Raw genomic sequence first — 20577 nt, forward strand, 5'->3', positions numbered from 1 at the left:
TCAGGCCTTCCCAGGAGGGGGTCTGCCTTCCAGAGGGATACAGCAGATTCCAGGCAGAGTGAGAGGTCGCCCCTGCTTGCCAAGCCCTGCCCAGCCCAGGGCCCCGCCCTCGCCGTGGAGCCCCGCCCACTCATCCCCGCCCCCAGGCCCCCACCCCAGACCCGCGCCCCACCCTTTCCTGGGCTCCTATACTCCTGGAGCCCGCCCCCCCGGCCCCGCCCCACCTGGGGCCCTGTTACCGCCCACAGAGCCCCCTCCTGGGGATCCGCCCTAGCCCCAGCCTCACCCGGCAAGGAGCTGCTCTCCTCCCCGGGGCCCCGCCCCTCTCTGGAGCCCCGCTTCCAGAGCCCCGCCCCTTCCAGGAGTCCCGCCCCAACCTGGCCGGCGGGCGGGAGAGGAGGGGCCGGGCGGGTGCTGCAGGCTGGGGGCCTGGGCCCTACTTGCAGGTGTGCACGTCGTAAACGCGCGCACACTCCTGGCAGCTGACGTAGCAGCACCAGTGGAAGACGCAGTGGCACTTCTCCTTGCGCCTCTCGGTGCGCGTGTTGTGGCCACGGCCGCAGCAGAGCAGGTCACAGCCGTCGATGCCGTGGGAGCTCACGTTGCACGTGCGGTCGCGGGTGCCGAAGGAGCCGGTTTCGGGGTTGGGCTCACAGAAGTTGGGTGAGCTCTCGTAGTAGACCAGATCGCGCTCCGTGGGCACCTTGAAATAGTTGTAGCGCGGCCGCAGGGTCTCCACCCAGCCGCGGGACTCGCGGTGCTTCTCCACCACCATCTCCGAGGCGCTGTCGTACTTGTCCTTGAGGAAGTCACCAATGGCGCGGAAGTCGGGCTGCGACCACCAGCAGGTCTTCACCTCGCAGCTGCCCGACAACCCGTGGCACTTGCACTTGAGGTGCATGTGGCTGGCGATGGCCTGGAGAAGCGCACAGCGTCAGCAGGCCACCCTCATGCCCCGTCCCTCGGCGCAGGTCACATCTCCATCACGGCCGTGCCCCTGATCTGCTACCCTCTGACGCGGGCCTTCATCTTCTTCCCAACCCGCAGAGATCCTCTGGCAGAGCCGGTGCCCTAGCAGGGCCCCAGCACCTTCCTTCCTGTGGTCCCCCTTCCTTCCTGCGGTCCCCCCTTCCTTCCTGCGTCCCCGTCCTTCCTTCCTGCGGTCCCCCCTTCCTTCCTGCGTCCCCGTCCTTCCTTCCTGCGGTCCCCCCTTCGTTCCTGCGGTCCCCCCTTCCTTCCTGCGTCCCCGTCCTTCCTGTGTGCACCCTTCTGCGGTGCTTCAGATACTCCTGCTGCGGTCTCCTCTGCCAGAGCCCAGATCTCCAGAGGGGAGAACAAGGACTTGTAGAGGCCATCTCTGTATCTTGCCCCTTTCACTGAGTCTAGTTCTATTAGTATGGAAGGATTGAACGAGTGAAGAGAGGAACTCTGTACACGATAAAGTACAAGGGAATTGCTCCATAGAAGCATGGGAGTGGACCAAGTCAAGGCATTGATTCTGACTGGGAGGATCCAGGGATGCTGCCCAGAGGAGGACTGAAAGTGCTGGGCAGACTTGAGGACGGAGAACTGAGTATGGGCAACAGGGATGGCTTGAGCAAGGCACCTTCAGGGCCCAGGGGCTGTTCAGTTTACCTGGACTGTAGAGGGTAGGAAGGGGAGGAGGGAGGCCAGCAATGGGAGAGGAGGCTGTAGGAGCACTTTGGGGCCTGATAGTGACCAGACTGGAAAAGCCTGGAAGTGTGTGTGTTTTTTCCCATGGGCAATGGTGAAGGGCAGGCTTTCTTTCTTTCTTTATTTGAAGGAGGTGTTGGGGGTCGGGGCAGGGGGAAAGGGGCATATGACTTAATCAGACTGTCTAGTACTTCGCTGTCCACCATGGCAGCCACTGGCCCCATGTGAGCACCTGAAATGTGGCTAATCCAAATTGGGATGGGCTGTAAATGCAAACTGCATGCCGGATTGCCAAAATTTAGTATTAAAAAAAAAAAAAAGAATATCTTAAAAAATATCTCATTCATGATTTTTATGATGGTTACATTATCAAAATTATAAGATTCGTATATACTTGGTTAAATAAAATTTGGTATTAACAGAATTTCTAGTATTAAACTACTGAGATTACTTATGTGGCCCCCATTATATTTCTACTGCACAGTGCTGGGCTATGGTTTCTACTGGGTCTTGGGTCCAGATCTTGTGTCTACCCCAGCCCCTTCTCTCTGCTGTTTCTTGAACCCCTACTTCTCCTATTGGTCCTATTTCATAAGCATCTGTAAAACATACTACCCCCCCTTCCCCGCCAAGTCCCCAAAAACCCAAGTCCAGTTGTATCTAATTTCCATGTGCCTGGGCTTTTCCAAAGAGGAGCAGCCACTTCCCATCTCTGTCTCCTCAACCTCTTTTAGTTTTAATTTTGATCAAAGTTATATATGTGCATAGTTTAAAGAGTCCAACAGTTACAAAGACCTGCTAAGGAAAGCAGGAGGTCTGCCCCCATGCTCATACACAGTACTTTTCCTGATCCCCCAGGCAGCCCCTTGCAACTCTTACACCTAACATGCTTGTTTTACTTCTTCATTTTTCAATGTTAGGCATTGTCAGTTGACGTCTCACCATGAAGATGGGAGTTTAGCTCTCTTTCACCACTCCACCACTTTGATGAACACTTCCCAATCCCCCACAATGCTGCCCTAAAAACTATAGCATTATTTCGGTTAAATCAATATTCAATCCTGACAGTATTGGAGCTGAGCCATGTGATATATTCTTATGATACTTACTTTCTTACACAACTTTTTATTGTTGCTGTTTTTAATGTACTTATCTATCACTGATTCACAGGAGCCCTGGTGGTGCTGTGGTTAAATGCTCAGCGCTAACTGAAAAGTCACACTTCGAACTCACCAGCTGCTCTGCTGGTGTGGCAGTCTGCTTCCATAAAGATCACAGACTTGGGAACCCTATGTGGCAGCTCTGTTCTGTCCTGTAGAGTTGCCATGAGTCAGAATTGACTAGATGGGAATGCGCTTCGGATCACTGATTCATTCCCAAACTCTCCCTTGTCTAAACATTTTCTTTAAGACATTTGAATACATCAGGTGTTGGATCATTTTCATTTTTTTGGAGACAACTTTTAGAGATGCCTCCTAGTAAACTTTGTGAAATGTGTATGTCTGGAAACAAATCTTTTCTACTACTCTATTTAATTGACAGTTTATCTGTGTATACGGTTCTTGGTTTAAAATAATTTCTTACTGACTGAAAGCAGCAGTCAAGAAGTCAAACGACATATTGCATTGGGCAAATCTGCAAAAGATCTTTTTAAAGTGTTAAAAAGTAAAGATGTCACCTTGAGCACTAAGCTGCGCCTGACCCAAGTGATGGTATTTTCAGTCAACTCATATGCATGCGAAAGCTGGACAATGAATAAGGAAGACCGAAAAAGAATTGACGCCTTTGAACTATGGTATTGCTGAAGAATATTGAATATACCATGGACTGCCAAAAGAACGAACAAATCTGTCTTGGAAGAAGTACAGCCAGAATGATCCTTAGAAGCAAGGATGGCAAGGCTGTGTCTCACATACTCTGGACATGTTTTCAGGAGGGACTTCATGCTTCATGGAGAAGGACTTCATGCTTGGTAACGTAGCAGGTCAGCGAAAAAGAGGAAGACCCTCAATGAGATGGATTGACACAGCGGCTGCAAAAATGGGCTCAAACAGCAGTGATTGTGAGGATGATGCAGGACCAGGCACTGTTGTGCATAGGGTCGCTATGAAATGGAATAAACTCGACAGCACCTAACAACAGCCCTCAGAATTCTAGATGCATTGCTCCATTTTCTCCTATCTTTCATTGTTGTTCCTGAAGGCTTATGCTATTTTGATTCTTGATTCTTTGCATGAAACTAGAATTTACTCCTTGAAAGGGTGGATGCTTCTTCTTCTTCTTTTTTTTTTTTAATTTGCATTGTGCTTTAAGTGAAAGTTTACGAATCAAGTCAGTCTCTCACACAAAATCTTATATACACCTTGCTACATACTCCCAATCGCTCTCCCCGTAATGAGACAGCCCCCTCCCTCCCTCCACTCTCTCTTTTTGTGTCCATTCTGCCAGCTTCTAACCCCCTCTACCCTTTCATCTCCCCTCCAGACTCGTGATGCCAACATAGTCTCAAGTAGGGTGGGTGCTTCTTCTTGGAAGGCTCTGGATCTTACAATAGTGTGTCTTCCGTTCTGGGGCATTTTCCTGCCTTATTTCTTTGCTGATTTCCTCCTCTTTGTGTTCATCGTTTTCTCTTTTGGACAGATCTTATAAATTTTCTGTTCTCTTCTACTTTTAATCTCTTTGTCTTTGAGATAGGTGTCTCAACCATCTTCCAACTTTTCCGATGAGATTTTTGTTTCTGTTATTTTATTTTGAATTTCTCAGAGCTAAAAAAAAGCTTTTTTTTTGGTCCTCTGAATTTTTTCATGTATACAATGTTTTCTCTTGTTTCTGTTTCCCATGAATTTTATTTTTGTCTTTACCTTTGTTGATGTTGTTATTAAGGCTTTCTTTCACTGTCCAGTGGTCCTTGGCTGCCTGTGTTGTTGCTGTTGTTAGGCGCCTTCGAGTCGGTTCCGACTTATAGCGACCCTGTGCACAACAGAATGAAACACTGCCCGGTCCTGTGCCATCCTTATGTTCAGTTTGTCATCTTTAACTGGAAGTCTCCATTCATTCATCAATTCTAGAATTTCTATATAATTATATTCCAAATCTATTACATTCTTTTTATAGATTCCAGTTCCCTGTTGAAATGTTCAATATAGGATTTTAGCTTCACGAAGTAAGTATACTTTTTTCTCATAATCTGTGTCTAATAATTCTAGTATCTGGATTTATTTCTGTTGTTTTTGCTGGTTATCGCTCACTGTGTCATCAGCTCGTGTGACAGGTTATCTTTGATTATGTGTTGGTCATTGTGCTTGAAAAAATTATTTGTAGAAATATTTTGGAGCTTAGAATAAGGTTATCTCCCTCCAAAGAGAATTTTGTCTGTTTTTGCCAGGTGTTTGGGGATACCAGCAATCTGGGGTCACCTGAATCCAATTTCAAGTCTTGAGATTTTTGTAGCCTGCACATGTGCACAAGTGCTGCTCTGCTTCTGGATCTCCTTTACACTGAGCTCCAGCCTAAACTGAGGAGTGATTTACCGGACATCACACCCTTCTTGGGCCCTTTGGCTCTATGAGGCTGCCAGAGTGCTGTTTAACTTCTATACTTTTTCCAGTTCAGCAAAGGTACCCCTGGACAAAAGCTGCTCCAGGTACCAGGCATAGGGCCCTGTCTTCTCTGGAATCTTGGAATCCTCACTATATAGTCAATTATTTGGTACTTTATTGAAGTATAATGGTGGCACAGTGGTTAAGAGCTCGGCTGTTAGCCAAAAGGTTGGCAGTTTGAATCTACCAGCTGCTCCTTGGAACCCCTATGGGGCAGTTCTACTCTGTTCTACAGGGTTGCTATGGATTGGGATCTACTCCACGGCAACAGGTTTTTTTTTTGGTTATAATAAAACATGACAGAATTTCACAAAATTACCAGCCCCAGAACACCAGCTCTTCAGAAACCCCCATAATGCTCTCTCCCAGTCATTATTCCCTCCCCATCTCCTGGGCATAGATTCTAATACATAGATTAGTTTTGCATTCTATGTTCTTTATATAAATGGGAACATAGAGTATGTATGCTTTTGTGTCTGGGTTCCTTCACTCAACAGGTATATGAGATTCATTCACACTGTTGTGTGTTGTTGCGGATCATTCATTGTCATTGCTGTATAGTATTCCATTATGTGATTACACCATAATTTATGGTTAATGAGCCTTTGGTAGTTTCTGGTTTATGTATATTACAAATAGGGCTACCATGGGTACTTTAGTAGGTGTCATTTGGTGAACATATGCGTGCATCTCTGTTGTATATACACTAGTGGTGGAATTGGCGAGTCATAGGGTATGCATAAGATCAGCTGTATTAGATACCGCCCAACACTTTTCCAGAGTGGTTGTATTGATTTATCCTCTCACAGCAGTGTTATAAGAGTTCCAGTTACTCCGAATCCTTGTGAACACTTGGTATTTTCTCTCTTTTTCATTTTAGCAATTCTAATGTGTGTGTAGGAGCCCTGGCAGCACAGTGTTTAAGAACTCAGCTGCTAACCAAAAGGTCGGCAGTACAAATCCGCCAGACAATCCTTGGAAACTCTTTGAGGCAGTTCGACTCTGTCCTGTAGGGTTGCTCTGAGTTGGAAATGACTTGACGGCAACAGATTTGGTTTTGGTTTTCGAATGTGTGTACTGATATCACATTGTGGTTTTGTTCTGCATTTCCTTGATTTCTAATGATGCTGAGCACCTTTTCATATATTTATTGCCCATTTTGATATTTTGTTTTTTGAAGGGACTTTCGATTCTTCAGCCAATTTCTCCATTGGGTTTTCTTTTCCTTATTAATTTGTACAGTTCCTTTTATATGATTGCTATTAAATAGTTGTTGGATATATGTATTGCGAACATCTCCTCCTGTGTGGGTTGCCTTTTCAGTCTCACAGTGGTGTCTTTCTATGAATGTTGTTGCGTGCCATCGAGTCAGTTCCAACTCATAGTGACCCTATAGGACACAGTAGAACTGTGCTATAGGGTTTCCAAGGAGCGGCTGGTGGATTTGAACTGCCGGCATTTTGGTTAGCAGCCAAGCTCTTAACCACTAGGCCACTAGGTCACGAGGGCTCCAATTCTATGAATAAAAATAGAAGTTCTTAATTTTAATATAGTCCATATTATTACCTTTTTCTTGTTGCTAGTGTTTTCTTTGGCCTGTTTAAGAAATCTTCGCCTACTCCAAGGTCACAAAGATGTTCTCCTCAGTTTTCTTCTAAGAGTTTCATTGTTTTACCTGTCCAGTTTGAATTTGCAATTGATTTTTATATATGGTGTGAGGTAGTGGTCAAAGTTAATTTTTCTCCATTTTGTTATCCAATCGACACAGCACCATTTATTGAAAGGACCATGTCCCCCACTGCACCATAATATCTCCTCTGTCATAAATGAGGTGACTGTGTGTGTGGGCATTCTCCACTTTGAAGAAAGTGCTTTTTGTATTTCACCCTGTGTTTATAATTGTCAGAGCCCTGGTGGTGCAGTGGTTAAGCATTTGGCTGCTAACCAAAAGGTCAGCAGTTCAAATCCACCAGCTGCTCCTTGGAAACCTTATGGGGCAGTTCTACTGTGTCCTATATGGTTGCTATGAGTCAAAATCAACCCTACGGCAATGGGTTTGGTTTTCTTTTTTTAATAATTGTCTTCAGCAGGCGGGTTTAATCTGAATTATTCTGTTCATTACTGTTTGAAGGTGAAGATACCCTGCCAGCCTTCTGCAATCTTGTTTCTCACCCAGTGATTCCATCATCTTCGTGTTGCTAAATCTGATGCATACCTCTCAGTCCTTACATTTCTCATGAGCAACCAGCCCTCCATTGGCTCCCCACTGACCTCATGATCAAGTCCGCTTTCACAAGGCTCACGAAGTCCTTCACAGTTTGGTCCCTGTCAGCCTCTCCATCTCACACTTCTCTCTTCTTCCTTTCTACTCCATATTCTATCCAGACAAAATCACTTGTAGTCTTTTCCATCTGGGCTGTCTGGGAAGCTCTCCCGGCCTTCCCCTCACCTAAATAACTGCCCATTGCCTTCATGTATCCACTCAGACACCCCACCAATAGAGTCTGCCTGGAGCCTGCAGACTGAATGATGGCCTTCCTCTGTGCCTGCCCATCTTGCATGCATCTCCTCGTCACAGCACTTTCCACACTGCCTCGTAACTGCCTCTCTGTCTCCCTGCCTGAATAGGCAGGAGCTCCTGGAGGGCAGACCTCTACCCAACTCCTCTGGCCTTGTGACCCTGAGGGAATGCACTAGACATTGTCAAATTACCCAGAAGCTTTGCGCCACACCAGGCCACACCCCCCAGGGTACCCAGCACACCCCTGCTCAGGGTGCATTTCCCCAGGACATACCTGGCGCCCAGCCTCGTTGTTGTGGCGGTTCATGGCTGAGCGGGCATCAGGTCGGTTCTCCCTGGCATCTGCGAACTCCCGAGACACCATCCCACCAAACTCGATGTCCTCACTGCAGCCGCCCCACTTCCAGCCTTCGCCTGGTGAGCCCTGATGGCGGCCACTGCAGCCGCAGATGGCAGCAGAACCCTCTGCGCAGGAGCGGGTCACAGCGAAGGCCACGCCGGCCGAGGCAATGGCATGGACGAAGGCCGACTCCCTGGTGGCTGTAGAGAGAGGCAGAGACATTGAGGTTGGCAGGCTCCATCATGCGGTGTGTGAGATAATAGATCTGAGCTGGGCCAGGGAACAGGGGGAGCTGCCTCCGGGGAGTCCCTGCTAATTCTTGAGCCAGGCACTGGGCATCCGCTGACACACCCAAGTCGCCTTCAGGCATCCACAGGTTGTGGGTGGTGGTTGCTAGATTAGCAAGGAAGTATCATGGACCCAGGGAGGTGAGGGCTGCTTTGCTCAAAGGGTGTGTGCCCACAAAAAGCGACCCCCAAAAGAAGAGAGAGCTTCTCCAAAGAAAGCATATGATGACCATGGAAAGATTCTTCACATCATTAGTCACAGAGGAATGCAAAATAAAACCACACCTGTTAGAATAGCCAAAAAAAAAAAAAAAAAAGGACTGACCATACCAAGTGTTGGCAAAGATGTGGAGGGACTGGAACTCTCATACACTGCTGGTAGGAAGGTTAAATGGGCACAACCACTTTAGGTGACAGCTGGGCAATGTCTTTAAAAGTGAACATGTATATGTATGAGCATGAGAGTGTGTGTGTGAGAGAGAGGGGGAGAGGTAGAGAGAGAGAGGAGGTGGCACTGCGCCCCGCCCCGCCCAATCCTGTGTGGTGCAGACTCTCAGATAGATTCCCCCAGGGGTCACTGCATTTGCCTGGCCAGCTTTTGGCCCCATCCTGCCAAGCTACCTCTTCCTGGTGCCCTGACGTCCCAGGTAGAGACCTACAGCTCAGATGTCCCAGTGGGAAGTTTCTAGTAGCCCTGACTCCCCCACCTAGAGAGAGCTCCTGGTCCTGCAGGCAGCCTGTGTGCCCCTCTGTACTCCCCCCAGCTACAGGGCCACCTCTTCCCAACCCTGTCCCAGAGCCAGTACACACCCCACTCAGTGAAGGTGCCGCTATGCCCTCAGGATGCCTCCCAGTACGAAGTTTGGTCCTGAGGGCCACAAGGGTGCAGCACTCTCTGCCACAGGAGCCCTGGGGGGCTGGTAGGGGAGCTGCAAGGCCCTTACAGAGCCTCCATACAGCGCAGGGACAGTGAGGAAGAGACAGGAGGACGGGATGACTTTTGCAGAAGGCAATAGTGGTGGGCAGAGCGGCTGGAACTTAGAAACTGACCAGGGTTGGCTCAAAAAGGGTCAAGGAGTACAGGGGATGTGGAGGGAGGTCTGCCTTGGAAGCTGCCCAGGAGTTCAGGGGAGGAGTCCTAAGGCCAGTCCCAGGTGTGGGGAGGGAGTGGGGGCATTCTTCCAGGGAATACCCAAGGGCAGAGGTGTGAGGGATGGACTAGCAGGACTAGAGGAAGACCCAGGCATGCAGGTGCAGCCAGCTTTGCAAAGGTCTGGCCTCCCTGGGCTTCCCTGGGCAGGCTGAATGCACCATTGGGCGTGTGCAAGTGCTTCTGAAAGGAGACTTGAGCAGCGGGGCCTCTGGGTAGGAAGACCAGAGATGGCTGCCTCCAGCACTGTTTGAGCTGACACAATGCACACACTTACTCCTCAGTTCACTCATCCAACGTACATCCACTGTGCATGTACCACTGGCCAAGCACTGTGCTGGGTGCTGGGGGAAACGGCAGGAACAAGATGGGCAAGAGACTGCCCTCATGGAGCTTACTGATCTCATGGAGCTTACCTTCTGATTAGTAAGAATTAAACAACCCTGCTGAAGATGCCCTGGGCTTTAGAGTCCAACAGATTTGGCCTGAGACTTGGCTTTGCCTGCAAGGCTCATACACCTGGGGCAGGTCACTGGGCACTGGGGCTTTCACAGACTGCCCTCAGGGTGGTGTCGGGTGGAGGAGAGAATGTCACCATCAGCAGCCCTGGCTCCCACAGGCCAGGGGACAGCTGGATCATTTTGGGGAAGGGATGATGCCATGTGGAGCTGCTCTTCTCCTTTTCTTGGGCACAGAGCTGGGGAGGAGGAGGTGCGGAAGAGATTAGAAGCAGGAGAGAGGCTGCCTCGAAAGTATAAGATAGAGAGGCCTCCCTGGTGAAGAGGCTGCAGAACCTGCCGAACAGTGCCGGTGCCCTGGTTGTGTCCTGAGCTCCTGCTGCCAGGCCCTCGGGGTGATGGGGCAGTCACTGTAGTGGGGCTGACCCCAGAAATTGAGCAGAGGTGGCAGGTCCACAAGGGCCCCTTGTTCCATTGCTGTGTGGAGCAGGGCAGCCTGCTGGTCTCTCTGCTCCCTGGCTCTGCCTCAGGTTTCTGGACGCACTTGGCTGGTGGTGCCCACGTACCCCCACATAACATGCACACTCCCAGACACACTCTGACACAGCTTCTCACACCCCACACACCATTCACAGAAAAAGGCACCTGTGCTTATGTACGAGACTGCCCCAGGAGGAGGTATGTGAGGAAGAGCCCCTACTCTGACCTTTCCGGCTGCCCTTTTCTGCCCAGCGGCAAGCACTCCTGTTTTTGGAGGCTCTGGACTCACTGGTGTCCTTCCACGGCCCCTTCACTTCCCTCAGGCACCTCCAACTCCTCCTGGGCCTGGCTCTGCCTGTTCCTGGAGCTCACTGCAGACTGGCCTGCTCACCCATCAGCTACCAGCCCAGAAGTGTGCTCTCCATTCCTCCACTCTCATCCCTCCTACACCCACCACCCACTGCCCACTCGGTGAAGAGCTGCTGCCCAAGCCTCAGCCTGCCCCGAGCAAGTGAGCATCCTGGCCTCCCCACTGAGGTCCAGGGTCATCCCAGCCATCTTCTCCTTGCTGGCCATCTTCTGCAACTAGCCCTCAGCATCTGGATAAGAAGAGATTATAATTGGGACCTGCTCTGCCAGCCTCCAGCATCCTCTCACTCCATCCACACACACACACACACACACATGCACACATACAAATATGCACAGATGCATGTGTGCACACACAAAACCTTAGGCACGTATGGACACACAGGCAGATACACAACACAAAACCACATGTGTACACACGCATGTGCAACCCGCACAATGTGCATGTAGAAATATGCACATACATACGTGCACACCTGTACACACAAACACATACCACATAATACATGCTCATACGTCACATGCACACACAACCACACACATGTGCACACACATGCACATATCAAATGCACGCACACACATACCCTGAAAGTGTTGCTGCTCTTTGTTCAACACCAGCCTGACTGTGCCGTGGACCTTCCTGGACTCTTGAATAGTGTCCACCCCTTCAGCCTACAGGCGGACTCCTTGTGTGACCTTGCTTTCCTCCCCAACCTTGTCAGCCCCTCCCTGGCCTCCAGCCACGTGCAGCCACTGTCCTTTCCTCAGTTCCCTTTGGTTCCTTCTCTCTCCACTTCTGTTGCTCCCTATGTCCTGTCCCTGCTTTGTGGGGTGGCAGTCAGGTCCTGGACTAAGCCTATCTGTGGTGTCAGTGCCTGGTGGGGGTCCCCGGGCAGCCTTTGGAGGCCCTCCCTGGCACTGCCTGCACCCCTTCCCCTTCTGCAGTCCTAAACAGCTGCCTGGCCACCATGAGCCCATCCAATCCACCCCAGCCTGAAGTTCCAAGCCTGGCTTTAGATGCTTGTTGGAGGGTGAGGGCCAGGTCAGAAAAAAGAGCTGGAGCCCTGGGCTGGCCCATGCAGTGAGGGGGCACAGCTCTCTGCTCCCCAGGGGACCCAGGCCCATCCCACTGTTAGCTCCCCTTACTGCCCCCGTTCCAAAGACAAGCTTGAAGCACTTCTCTTCTGCGCCCCCCCCACCTCCATTTTCCTTTAATAGAGCAACTGTTTGGTTTAACACACAGTTTTGGAGTTGCCTGTCATTGGGCCCAAGGCATATGAGTGACCAAATACCAGCTGCGTGTCAGACAAGCATCCTCTTAGGGACACAGTTGTTTCCCCTCACCATGCCTCCATTCAACCGAGCCAGCACCCTTGCTTTGTCTTCTAAAGAACTCAGGCTGCCCCACAGCTCCCCCAGAGTGGCCTCCGCTCCTGTCATGCACATGTGGCATGTGTCTAGGTGAGGGCTGTGGGTACCTGTGAGCCCTTTTCTGGCTGCTTCCCTCAGGTAGCACAAGGTTGAGCTGACTGCAGCTTGCCTCTGTCCTAGGCACACTGGTTCCAGGAAGGTCGCTTTGGGACTGACCACGTACACTTTGTTTGCTTCCCCTCCCCCTCCTTGCCCCCTCCCCGCCCCTTGTTTTTAGCTGGCTAGGCCGGCTTTGGGGACCCTTCTCAAGGCTCCCGCACCTCCAAGGCGCTGCAGAACCTGGCTGTGGTGCAGGTCCCCCCTCCACCGTCCCCTCCCTTTTGGTTCTTCTCTGGCTCCTGAGAGATAAGCCCGGGGCCAGGGCTCTTTTAGCTTCACCCACACCCTGGACAAGGGCTTGGAGATCCCTGCTTATCAGGGCACAGGCAAACAAGCCCGGGCAGCCAGACACACTTGAGGGGAAGGGCGTGTGGGGTAGGGGAAGGGCGTGTGGGGTAGGGGGAGGGCAGAGCGCAGGGCCTGAACTTGGAGGGATAAGAGCAGCACTCTTGCCCAGCTGTCTCTAACTCGCTGTGTGACCTTGTAGAAGTCTCCTTCCTCTCTGGGCCTCAACTTCCCCTTCTATCAAATGAGTAGGTGAGACTCCTGACATTAGAGTCCTGAAGGCCAGGGTCAACCAAGGTTGAGAAAGCCCTGAGGTAAGCCTTCAATTTAGTCATGAGGAAAAGAAATCTCCTACGGAGGCTCAAGACTACCCAGAGAGGAAATGGTAAGAAGGCTGCAAGACCACCTGTCAGAAATACCTGAGGTATTTTGTTTCTGCAAAGAAAGTACATTTTAAAACTGAAGCAACGTAGCCTGTAAGCATTTTCCCCAAGAAATTTATCAATTGCAAAGGAAAAAAACAGTAACTTTACACTGGAGGGAAAACCTAGTGGGTAGTGGTTAAGTGCCATGGTTGCTAACCAAAAGGTCAGCAGTTTGAATCTACCAGACGCTCCTTGAAAACCATATGGGGTGGTTTTACTCTGTCCTATAGGGTTGCTGGAAACCCTGGTGGTGTAGTGATTAAGTGCTATGGCTGCTAACCAAAGGGTCGGCAGTTTGAATCCGCCAGGCGCTCCTTGGAAACTCTATGGGGCAGTTCTACTCTGTCCTATAGGGTCGCTATGAGTTGGAATCAACTCGATGGCACTGGGTTTGGTTTTTTTATAGGGTTGCTATGGGTTATGAGTTCAAATCGACTCGATAGCAATGGATTTTGGTTTGGTTACATTGGAGAGACTGCCAGACATCATCTTAACCAAGAGGTCAAGACGACCACAATCAGTAATGGGACAAATGGACCTCATGTGCCTCCTGATATCAGGTACTGAGGAGGACGCATCACCTCAGAGGGATTCCTGCTAAAAAAGCATCACCTGAATCTAATCATGAGGAAACTTTAGCTAGGCTCACACTGAGGGGCCGTTTATGAAACACCTGACCAGGGCTACTCAGAGGGCTTGAGGTCATGAAGGCCCCAGAGGAGACTAAGGACTTGAGCACTAAATGCAATGTGGGACCTGGAACAGAAAAGGCACATTAGTAGAAAAAACGGTGAAACTGGGATAGAGTCTGGAGTTTGGTTAATAGCAATGTACTCTTCTGGTTTTGGCTCCATACGATGTTAACATGGTAGGGGAAGTCGGTGAGGGGTATACGGCAGCAAACTCTGTACTACTTTTGCAACTTTGCTGTGAATCTAAAATTATTTCAAAAGAAAAAGTAGAAAAAAAAAAATTCCAAGGCTATGCAGAAGAAAGACTCTCAGGATGTTCCAGGGGACATCTGATAGTGGCAGGAGATTTTAATCCCAGGTAGAATACCACCCAGGGTCCATGGGCAGGCTTTGGGGGCTTCATAACCTTCCCGAAATCATAAGTAGAAATGACTGTGTGTGTCTGGGATCACGTGTGTTTTCCCAGAGAGAGAATCCACTGCTTTTCATCAGATTTTCAAAGGAGTTTGAAACAAAAAGGTTATGAACTACCGTAAACTACAGTTTACAGAGGAGGTGGAGGTGGGGGAAGCTGACACTCAGGCTCTGGGGGCCCAGGAACCGCCTCACTCACAGCAAAGTCCTTTGTCACAGATAGCACCTTTGTAGGACAGAGAACTCTGCTTGTGTTTGTACAACAGAGGCAGCTAGGGCTGGGGGAAGACTGAGACATACTTCTCATTGGCGGTGCCACCCCAACAAGGGAAGGGAATCACATCTTTGAGATGAACCTGGAAACATCCCAGTCATCAGTAAAATGCCTTCTTTTGAATGGGCCATTGGGAGGAGGAGAAGGGCTACAGGGAATGAGAGAGCGGTGCCAGTTTGGCCAAGTTGCCTGGGGCAGAACCTGGGTTTCTGAGTTACCTAAGGCCTGCCCTGTTCAGGCCAAAGACTCTTAAAATCAAAGGCATTTAGCAATTATTTACTGAGTTCATGGGAAGTGTCAATTATCCTTCCTTCTATTTATCATCCATCCATTCATCCATCTATCCACACAACACTCATCCATTCATCCATACATCCATCCCTCTATCTACCACCCATCTATCCATCCATTATCCATCCACCACTCATCCATTCATTCATTCATCACCCATTTATTCACCCATCTATCCATCACTCATCCATCTATCCACCCATGATTCATCCATTCATTCATCTATTATCCATCCATTCACCACTCATCCATCCATCCAGCCATGACCCACCCATCTACTATCCATCCAGGATTTGAACCAGGCACTAGGATCTGAACTAGGAATATGAGCTGTAAGATGCAAGATGCCCGGTCTGAAGAACTGGGGTCAGAAATCTGCAAGTAAGTGGGTTGCTGCCCAATATGATGAAATTTCTGACAACCTAGGCTGTCTGAAAGTTGAAGGAGCTATACCTGTCATGTAGGTAATTAGCAGAGGCTGAATGAGCCCCTGTCAGGTGGAGGAAGTCACTGTCCTGGGAAGAAGGAGGGTGAACCAGGGAAGCATTCCCTACCTTTAATTGTAGGTTCTGTTGTTGTAGGTCAGGTTCTGTGCTTTGCATTGTAGTGAGTCACCTGCCTTTGGGAGCTTACAGTTCAGCAAAGAAGAGGGTAGGGAAGACGTGAACACCCAGTTAGTTCTGAAAACTTGAGATCTGTTGCAGGCTGGGCAAGGTGCCCAGGAAGTCCTGTGTGGAGAGAGCCCAGAGCCACAGAGGGAGGGCTGGGTTCAGGTTTGAGCCCAAAGGAAGCTGGGCAGCACTGCTGAGATGGGCTTTGGCAATTTCTTTACTTCCCTGGAGCTCAGGACTCTTGAACTAGAAAAGATTTAAACACTTCATTTGTTTCCAGACTTGAATTTCATGGACTCATCAAGTGTCAAAGATCATCTGGGGACTGAAAGACGGCTGCTAAGTTTTTTAATTTTGTTGAGACAGGGTAGTACATTAAAAAAAAAGAGACTATTACCATAATTTCAGAAAAGACCTTTGACCACCAAAAAAGAAGGATATATTTCCAACATTCTATATGCTGAAGAAATTCGACAGCTTGCAAAAAATCATGCCGAGGTCCTTAAGGTTCGGATTTCATCATGAAGCTGGTCAGATGACAAATATTCCTGAGCGCCTATTATGTTCTAAGTGGGTAAGAGTGTTCAGCCTCTGAGCCCTCAGAGTTGGGCTTCCAGTGGGGAGGAAAGCGAAGAAGGCCCTGTAGCCTAAATGCTAAGATAGGTGACCAGAGCCTGGGGTGGCCTTGGAGAGTCACAATCCAGGCAGTGAGAAGTGGGTTCCTTTATTGTTGAGCCGCCGCCATGGGTTTGGGGCTGATGAAACATGGTGGACTCTCAGTCCCCAGCAACATGGGGCTCTATCCCAGTCTTATAATTGAGGAAGCAGAGGCCCAGAGAGGGTCAGTGATGGGCCCCAGGCTGCACTGCAGCGAATGCAGGGCATGAGCTAATGGGGCCCTATCTTGGGAGAGGCCCTGCACCAACTAGCTCTACTACAGTCTGTGTTTCTACAATGACAGCCCCACAGTGGCAGGAGGAACAGCCCAGCCTGCCCTGCATCTAGCCCCAGCCCCTGCCCAGCTCTCAGGACCACAGCGAGCCTGGCTGGGGTCCAGTGACCTCACACCCTGCTCCCCACTCCTGTGTGAGGGTTGTGGGGGGCATGTGTGTCCTCTCCTGGGAAGGGCCAAGGCTGTGTGGGGCCAACACTGGCTGAGAAGGGAGGGGACAGCCCCAGGACTCCTGGACACATCTGGCATGTGCCCCAAGGGGACACCCTGGAGTGGGACTCTGAGGAACCAGTATAAGTCGATAGAGCAGCTGAAGAAGTGAACATCACTGGAGGGAGATTTTTGGTTCAAACGAGAACATCTGAACAAAGTCAAGTTCCTCAGCGAGGCAGGACCCTCTGTATCTAGGGGGTTCACATGGGCTGGGCCCCTTGGAGTGCCCACGGGGAAATGGTCTAGGTCAGGGCTGCCCTAGCAGGGGCCCGGGGGGCCAGAGGATCCCCTGCAGGCCCTCCCATTCCATTCAATAGTTTTGGGAGGGCCGACACCACACGTGTAAATGGCCCACAGGGGACTCTGACACATTTCCTGGGACTGGCAGGCTCTATCATAGCCGAGCACTGTGGCCCTCGGATGGGCCCCTTTGTAGTCCCGCCTCATTGAGGAGAGGACCAGTCCAGTGTGTGTGTGGAGCCAGACACTCAGCTAGGACGGGACCCTACTGGGAGGGCAAAAGAAGACCGTGGAGGTGGGGGTCTGTGAACACAGTGTCGCCCCGCCCTCTCCACGTCCCACTGACTGTGAGGGGGCTCCCCATGGAGACACACTGTTATCTCCCCCGGATCTTGTAGATTCTGGTGGGGCAGGGCTAAGCCTGGGCTGGGGTGTGCTGTGTGTGTACTGGGCCTGGGGGAGGAGTGTGCACTGGGCCTGCTGAGGCCCAAGTGCAATGAGAGGACTGTTCCCAGGAGTACAGGACTCGAGCCTGCAGTGCCAGTTCCATGCTGACCTGTGCCAACCACTGGACAGTCCATACCTTCACCTCGTCCTGGGACAGGGGCCTGAGAGTGAGGCGGGGGTGGGAGAGGGAGCATTCATTGCGCAGTATGCAGAGAAAGGCCTGAGAAGGCCTAGGGAATGCCGTCTTCGGAGGCCTCCCGTGCCCAGCTGCCATCTGTGCCCTGTACCTCTCATCTCTCACTGTGGCAGCGCTCACCTCCCCAGGCTGCTGCTCCAGGCGAAGTGGGGCTTCCCTGCACATGCCTCTGGCAGCAGAGCTGTGCTGCGCGGAGCCCCTCGCCACCTTGTCACTCCTCTCCTTCCTGTGCCTTGTATGCCAGCTGAGGAGACACCTCTGCTCCCTCTGGTCTGGGAGTGGCCTTGCTTCCCCGTCTGCAGAGGAACGTTCTGCCCCACCAGGCCTGGCTCCCACCTGTCCAGGGACCCTCCTGACCCCTTCCCTCCAGATGCTCAGAGTGGCTGTTGTTCTGTCCCCTTGTGCTCGCTGACACACAGGTCTGTGGCCCTGGCAGACCCCCTTCCTCCTGCTCAAGGCCGGCCCTGTAGTGGCCCCTGTGACAGCCCCTCTCTTGCTTTGGCCCCACATGTAGAGAGCACACGCTCTGTCCACACTGCCCCCTAGAGAATGCTGGCCCTGGAAAGCAGGGGCCCCTGACCACGCCGCACCCTAGCACCTGATTTCTGTGGCCTAAAAGGATTGGTTCAGGCACACCCCACACCTCATCCAGCACAGCATGGCAAAACCAAGGCAGGGGTGTGCTCCCAGGTGCCTGCAGCTGCTCTGGGGCCTTGCGCACCCCACTGCTGCACCTCCCATTCCGCCGCTAACCCACACCTGGCCATGGGAGTGGAATGGAAGGAGCGCTCAGCACGGGAGCCCAGCCTGGCTGCTGCTCTGCCTTGGGGCCTGCAGGTCTCAGGGGCATGCATGTCAGCAGGCCTGCTGCACGCAGAGCTAGGCCTGGGGCTGAGACACGAGACTGGAGCCACAGAACCACGGCCCTGGTGGCTGAGGCCTGAGCAGGTGCTTATGTCATCAAGACGATTCAACGAGGGGGCCCTCTTCCCCCAATTTTTGGCTCCCCCAACACAAGGTGGGCATTTCTGGGTGGCACAAATTGTTACGCCCTTGACTACTAGCTGAAAGGTTGGCGGTTCCAACGTAGCCAGAGCCTCCTTGGAAGACAGGCCTGGCGATCTGGTTCCAAAAGTTCACAGCCTTGCAAACCCTATGGAGCAGTTCTATTCCAACACGTGGGGTCGCCGTGAGTTGGAATCCACTCGATGGCAACTAACAGCAACACAAGGGGACGGACAGACGAAAAACACTTGTTCTCAGAGGAGGACCCTGGGGCCCAGCTAGGCAGACAGCCAGGTGGACTGACAGACAGAGCGCTTCCCCAGGGCTACTGGCCCGGTAGGTTTGCAGACGACGGGAGGTACCCTGATTCAGCCCACCTCTCCCCCATCCTTGAGCCCAGGCGGCCGGCCGGAGGGGGTGTTGCGCTTGCATCTGGTAATCAGGGAGCGGTGTGGGGACAAAGGACCTGGGAGAGCCACCTGAGAGCGGAATGCGGCCCTCGCCCCATTGTTGCTGAGGCCTCTGACACTGCCCGGTCCCGCGGCCAATCGTCCCGATTACCTGCTGGGGCTAATGAATCTGGCTTTGTGAGGCCACTGTCACGCCGAGTTAGGCCCACAATGGCCCGCGATATTTTATATGAATTTCCCCCTCATCGGTGATTAGGCTATAGCAAGTAAGTCATAGCAACCTGGAGGTATGTCGGGCGCCAGGGGAAATCCCTATTCACATGCTTTAATGCAGCGCTCAAAGGGCGTGTGAATCGCCAACAGCATTTTCACTTTTCTCTTGTGCTTAATCTTGTCGTCGTCGCTGGGATATTGTGCTCTGAGCCGGGCACGGCGGGATGTCGGCCGAGGTCTCCCCTCAGCCCATTTTACACCCCCTCCCACTGGGGAGAGTTAATGATATACCGGAGAGGTGGCTGGAGACAGTGGGAGCCCCCTCCCAACATATCGTAAACGGCAACACTTTCTGATGGGGGGTCAGGGGTCGCAACCTGGAGTGGGACCCTGGTTTCCTGGGACCCTGCTCCCCTCCTGTGCCCCTGGCTTGTGCTGCCGGGCCGGCCACCCACCCCCGTGCCTGCACACTGGTCCCTCAGGAGGCAGCGGACACACAGGGAGGAGGACGGACCACCCCCAAGGGCTCCTGAAGATGCTAGGGCCAACCTGCTGTCCCTGTCTGCTCCTCTCCAGCTCAACCCACCCAAGTGGAGACACAGGAAGCAGGGGAGATGGCAGGGAGGAGGGCGGGAAGAGCGGTGCTAGGGACTCATCTGGGATGAGAGAGCTGGCGCTCACTATTGGGCACCCTGAAGACCCGCCTGCAGGTGTTCCTGGGGTTCTGGGAGCCCGACTGGACACACGGGCCCAGATACTCAGATACAGTATGCTTCCCACCGGTTTGCTTGGGTTTGTGGAGGGAGGGGGCATACCTGGCTCGGCCTGGGTTAGGGGAATGGGGCTGGCAAGGCTGCCGAGATGAAGGCCCCACAGCCAGGGTCGCCCCCTGGGGCAGTGTACCCAAGTGTCCTGGGTGCCAGCTGAGTGGCCCCACTCCCTCTCAGGGTATCAGGGAGTTACAGTGGGTCCTAGCCCCATTGGCTTTACTTCCCCCTTCTGAAATCAGGGAACTCTCGAGACCTGACTGCGGGGCAGTCTAAGCGGCCCCACCTCTGGATTCTACAAACTTAACAGGGTGGGTGGCCAGGTGGCTGGGGTGAGGCCTTTGTCCTCTCATGTACAAGTGGGCCGGAGAGGCCCAAGCCACTGACTCCCCTATATGGATGCCCCACGGCTGCCTGCCCTCTCCTGCATGCTGGGCCACCATCCCTCAGCCTCGCTCTAAAACAGGGCGGCTGACTTCTTCCCAGGGCAAAGGCTCCATGCTGCCCCCTTGGCCCTACCCTCAGGGATGGCCGCTGCTCTCCTTTGGCCTTCAAGGCCCCCAGCCAGCTCTACTTGGTCTCCACCGTGGCCCTGGCCAAGACTGGCCCTCCTGGACAGGCCCTTCCTGCCTTGCCTGCCTGTGTCCTTCCCCTCCACCTTGCGAGGGGTCGAGGAGCAAATCCAGAGAGGGTGTCACTGGCTCTCCAGGTGTGGCTGCCCTGAGGAGCAGATA

At 52.0% G+C, this 20577-nt stretch overlaps 1 protein-coding gene across 1 annotated transcript in view; it reads right to left on the minus strand.

Moving 5' to 3' along the window:
* Positions 1-245: 245 nt before the first annotated feature.
* The window catches only part of WNT3A (Wnt family member 3A), a 77021-nt gene continuing 56689 nt past the window's right edge, over positions 246-20577 (minus strand). Inside the window, exons 3-4 of the mRNA XM_049875115.1 lie at positions 8069-8334; positions 246-916 (exon numbers count right to left, since the gene is read on the minus strand). Of these exons, the coding sequence (XP_049731072.1) occupies positions 437-916; positions 8069-8334 (746 nt within the window). The 3' untranslated portion in view covers positions 246-436. The remainder of the gene's footprint in view (positions 917-8068; positions 8335-20577) is intronic.

The sequence above is a fragment of the Elephas maximus genome, chromosome 2, assembly GCF_024166365.1.
Source record: "Elephas maximus indicus isolate mEleMax1 chromosome 2, mEleMax1 primary haplotype, whole genome shotgun sequence".
Taxonomy (NCBI): domain Eukaryota; kingdom Metazoa; phylum Chordata; class Mammalia; order Proboscidea; family Elephantidae; genus Elephas; species Elephas maximus.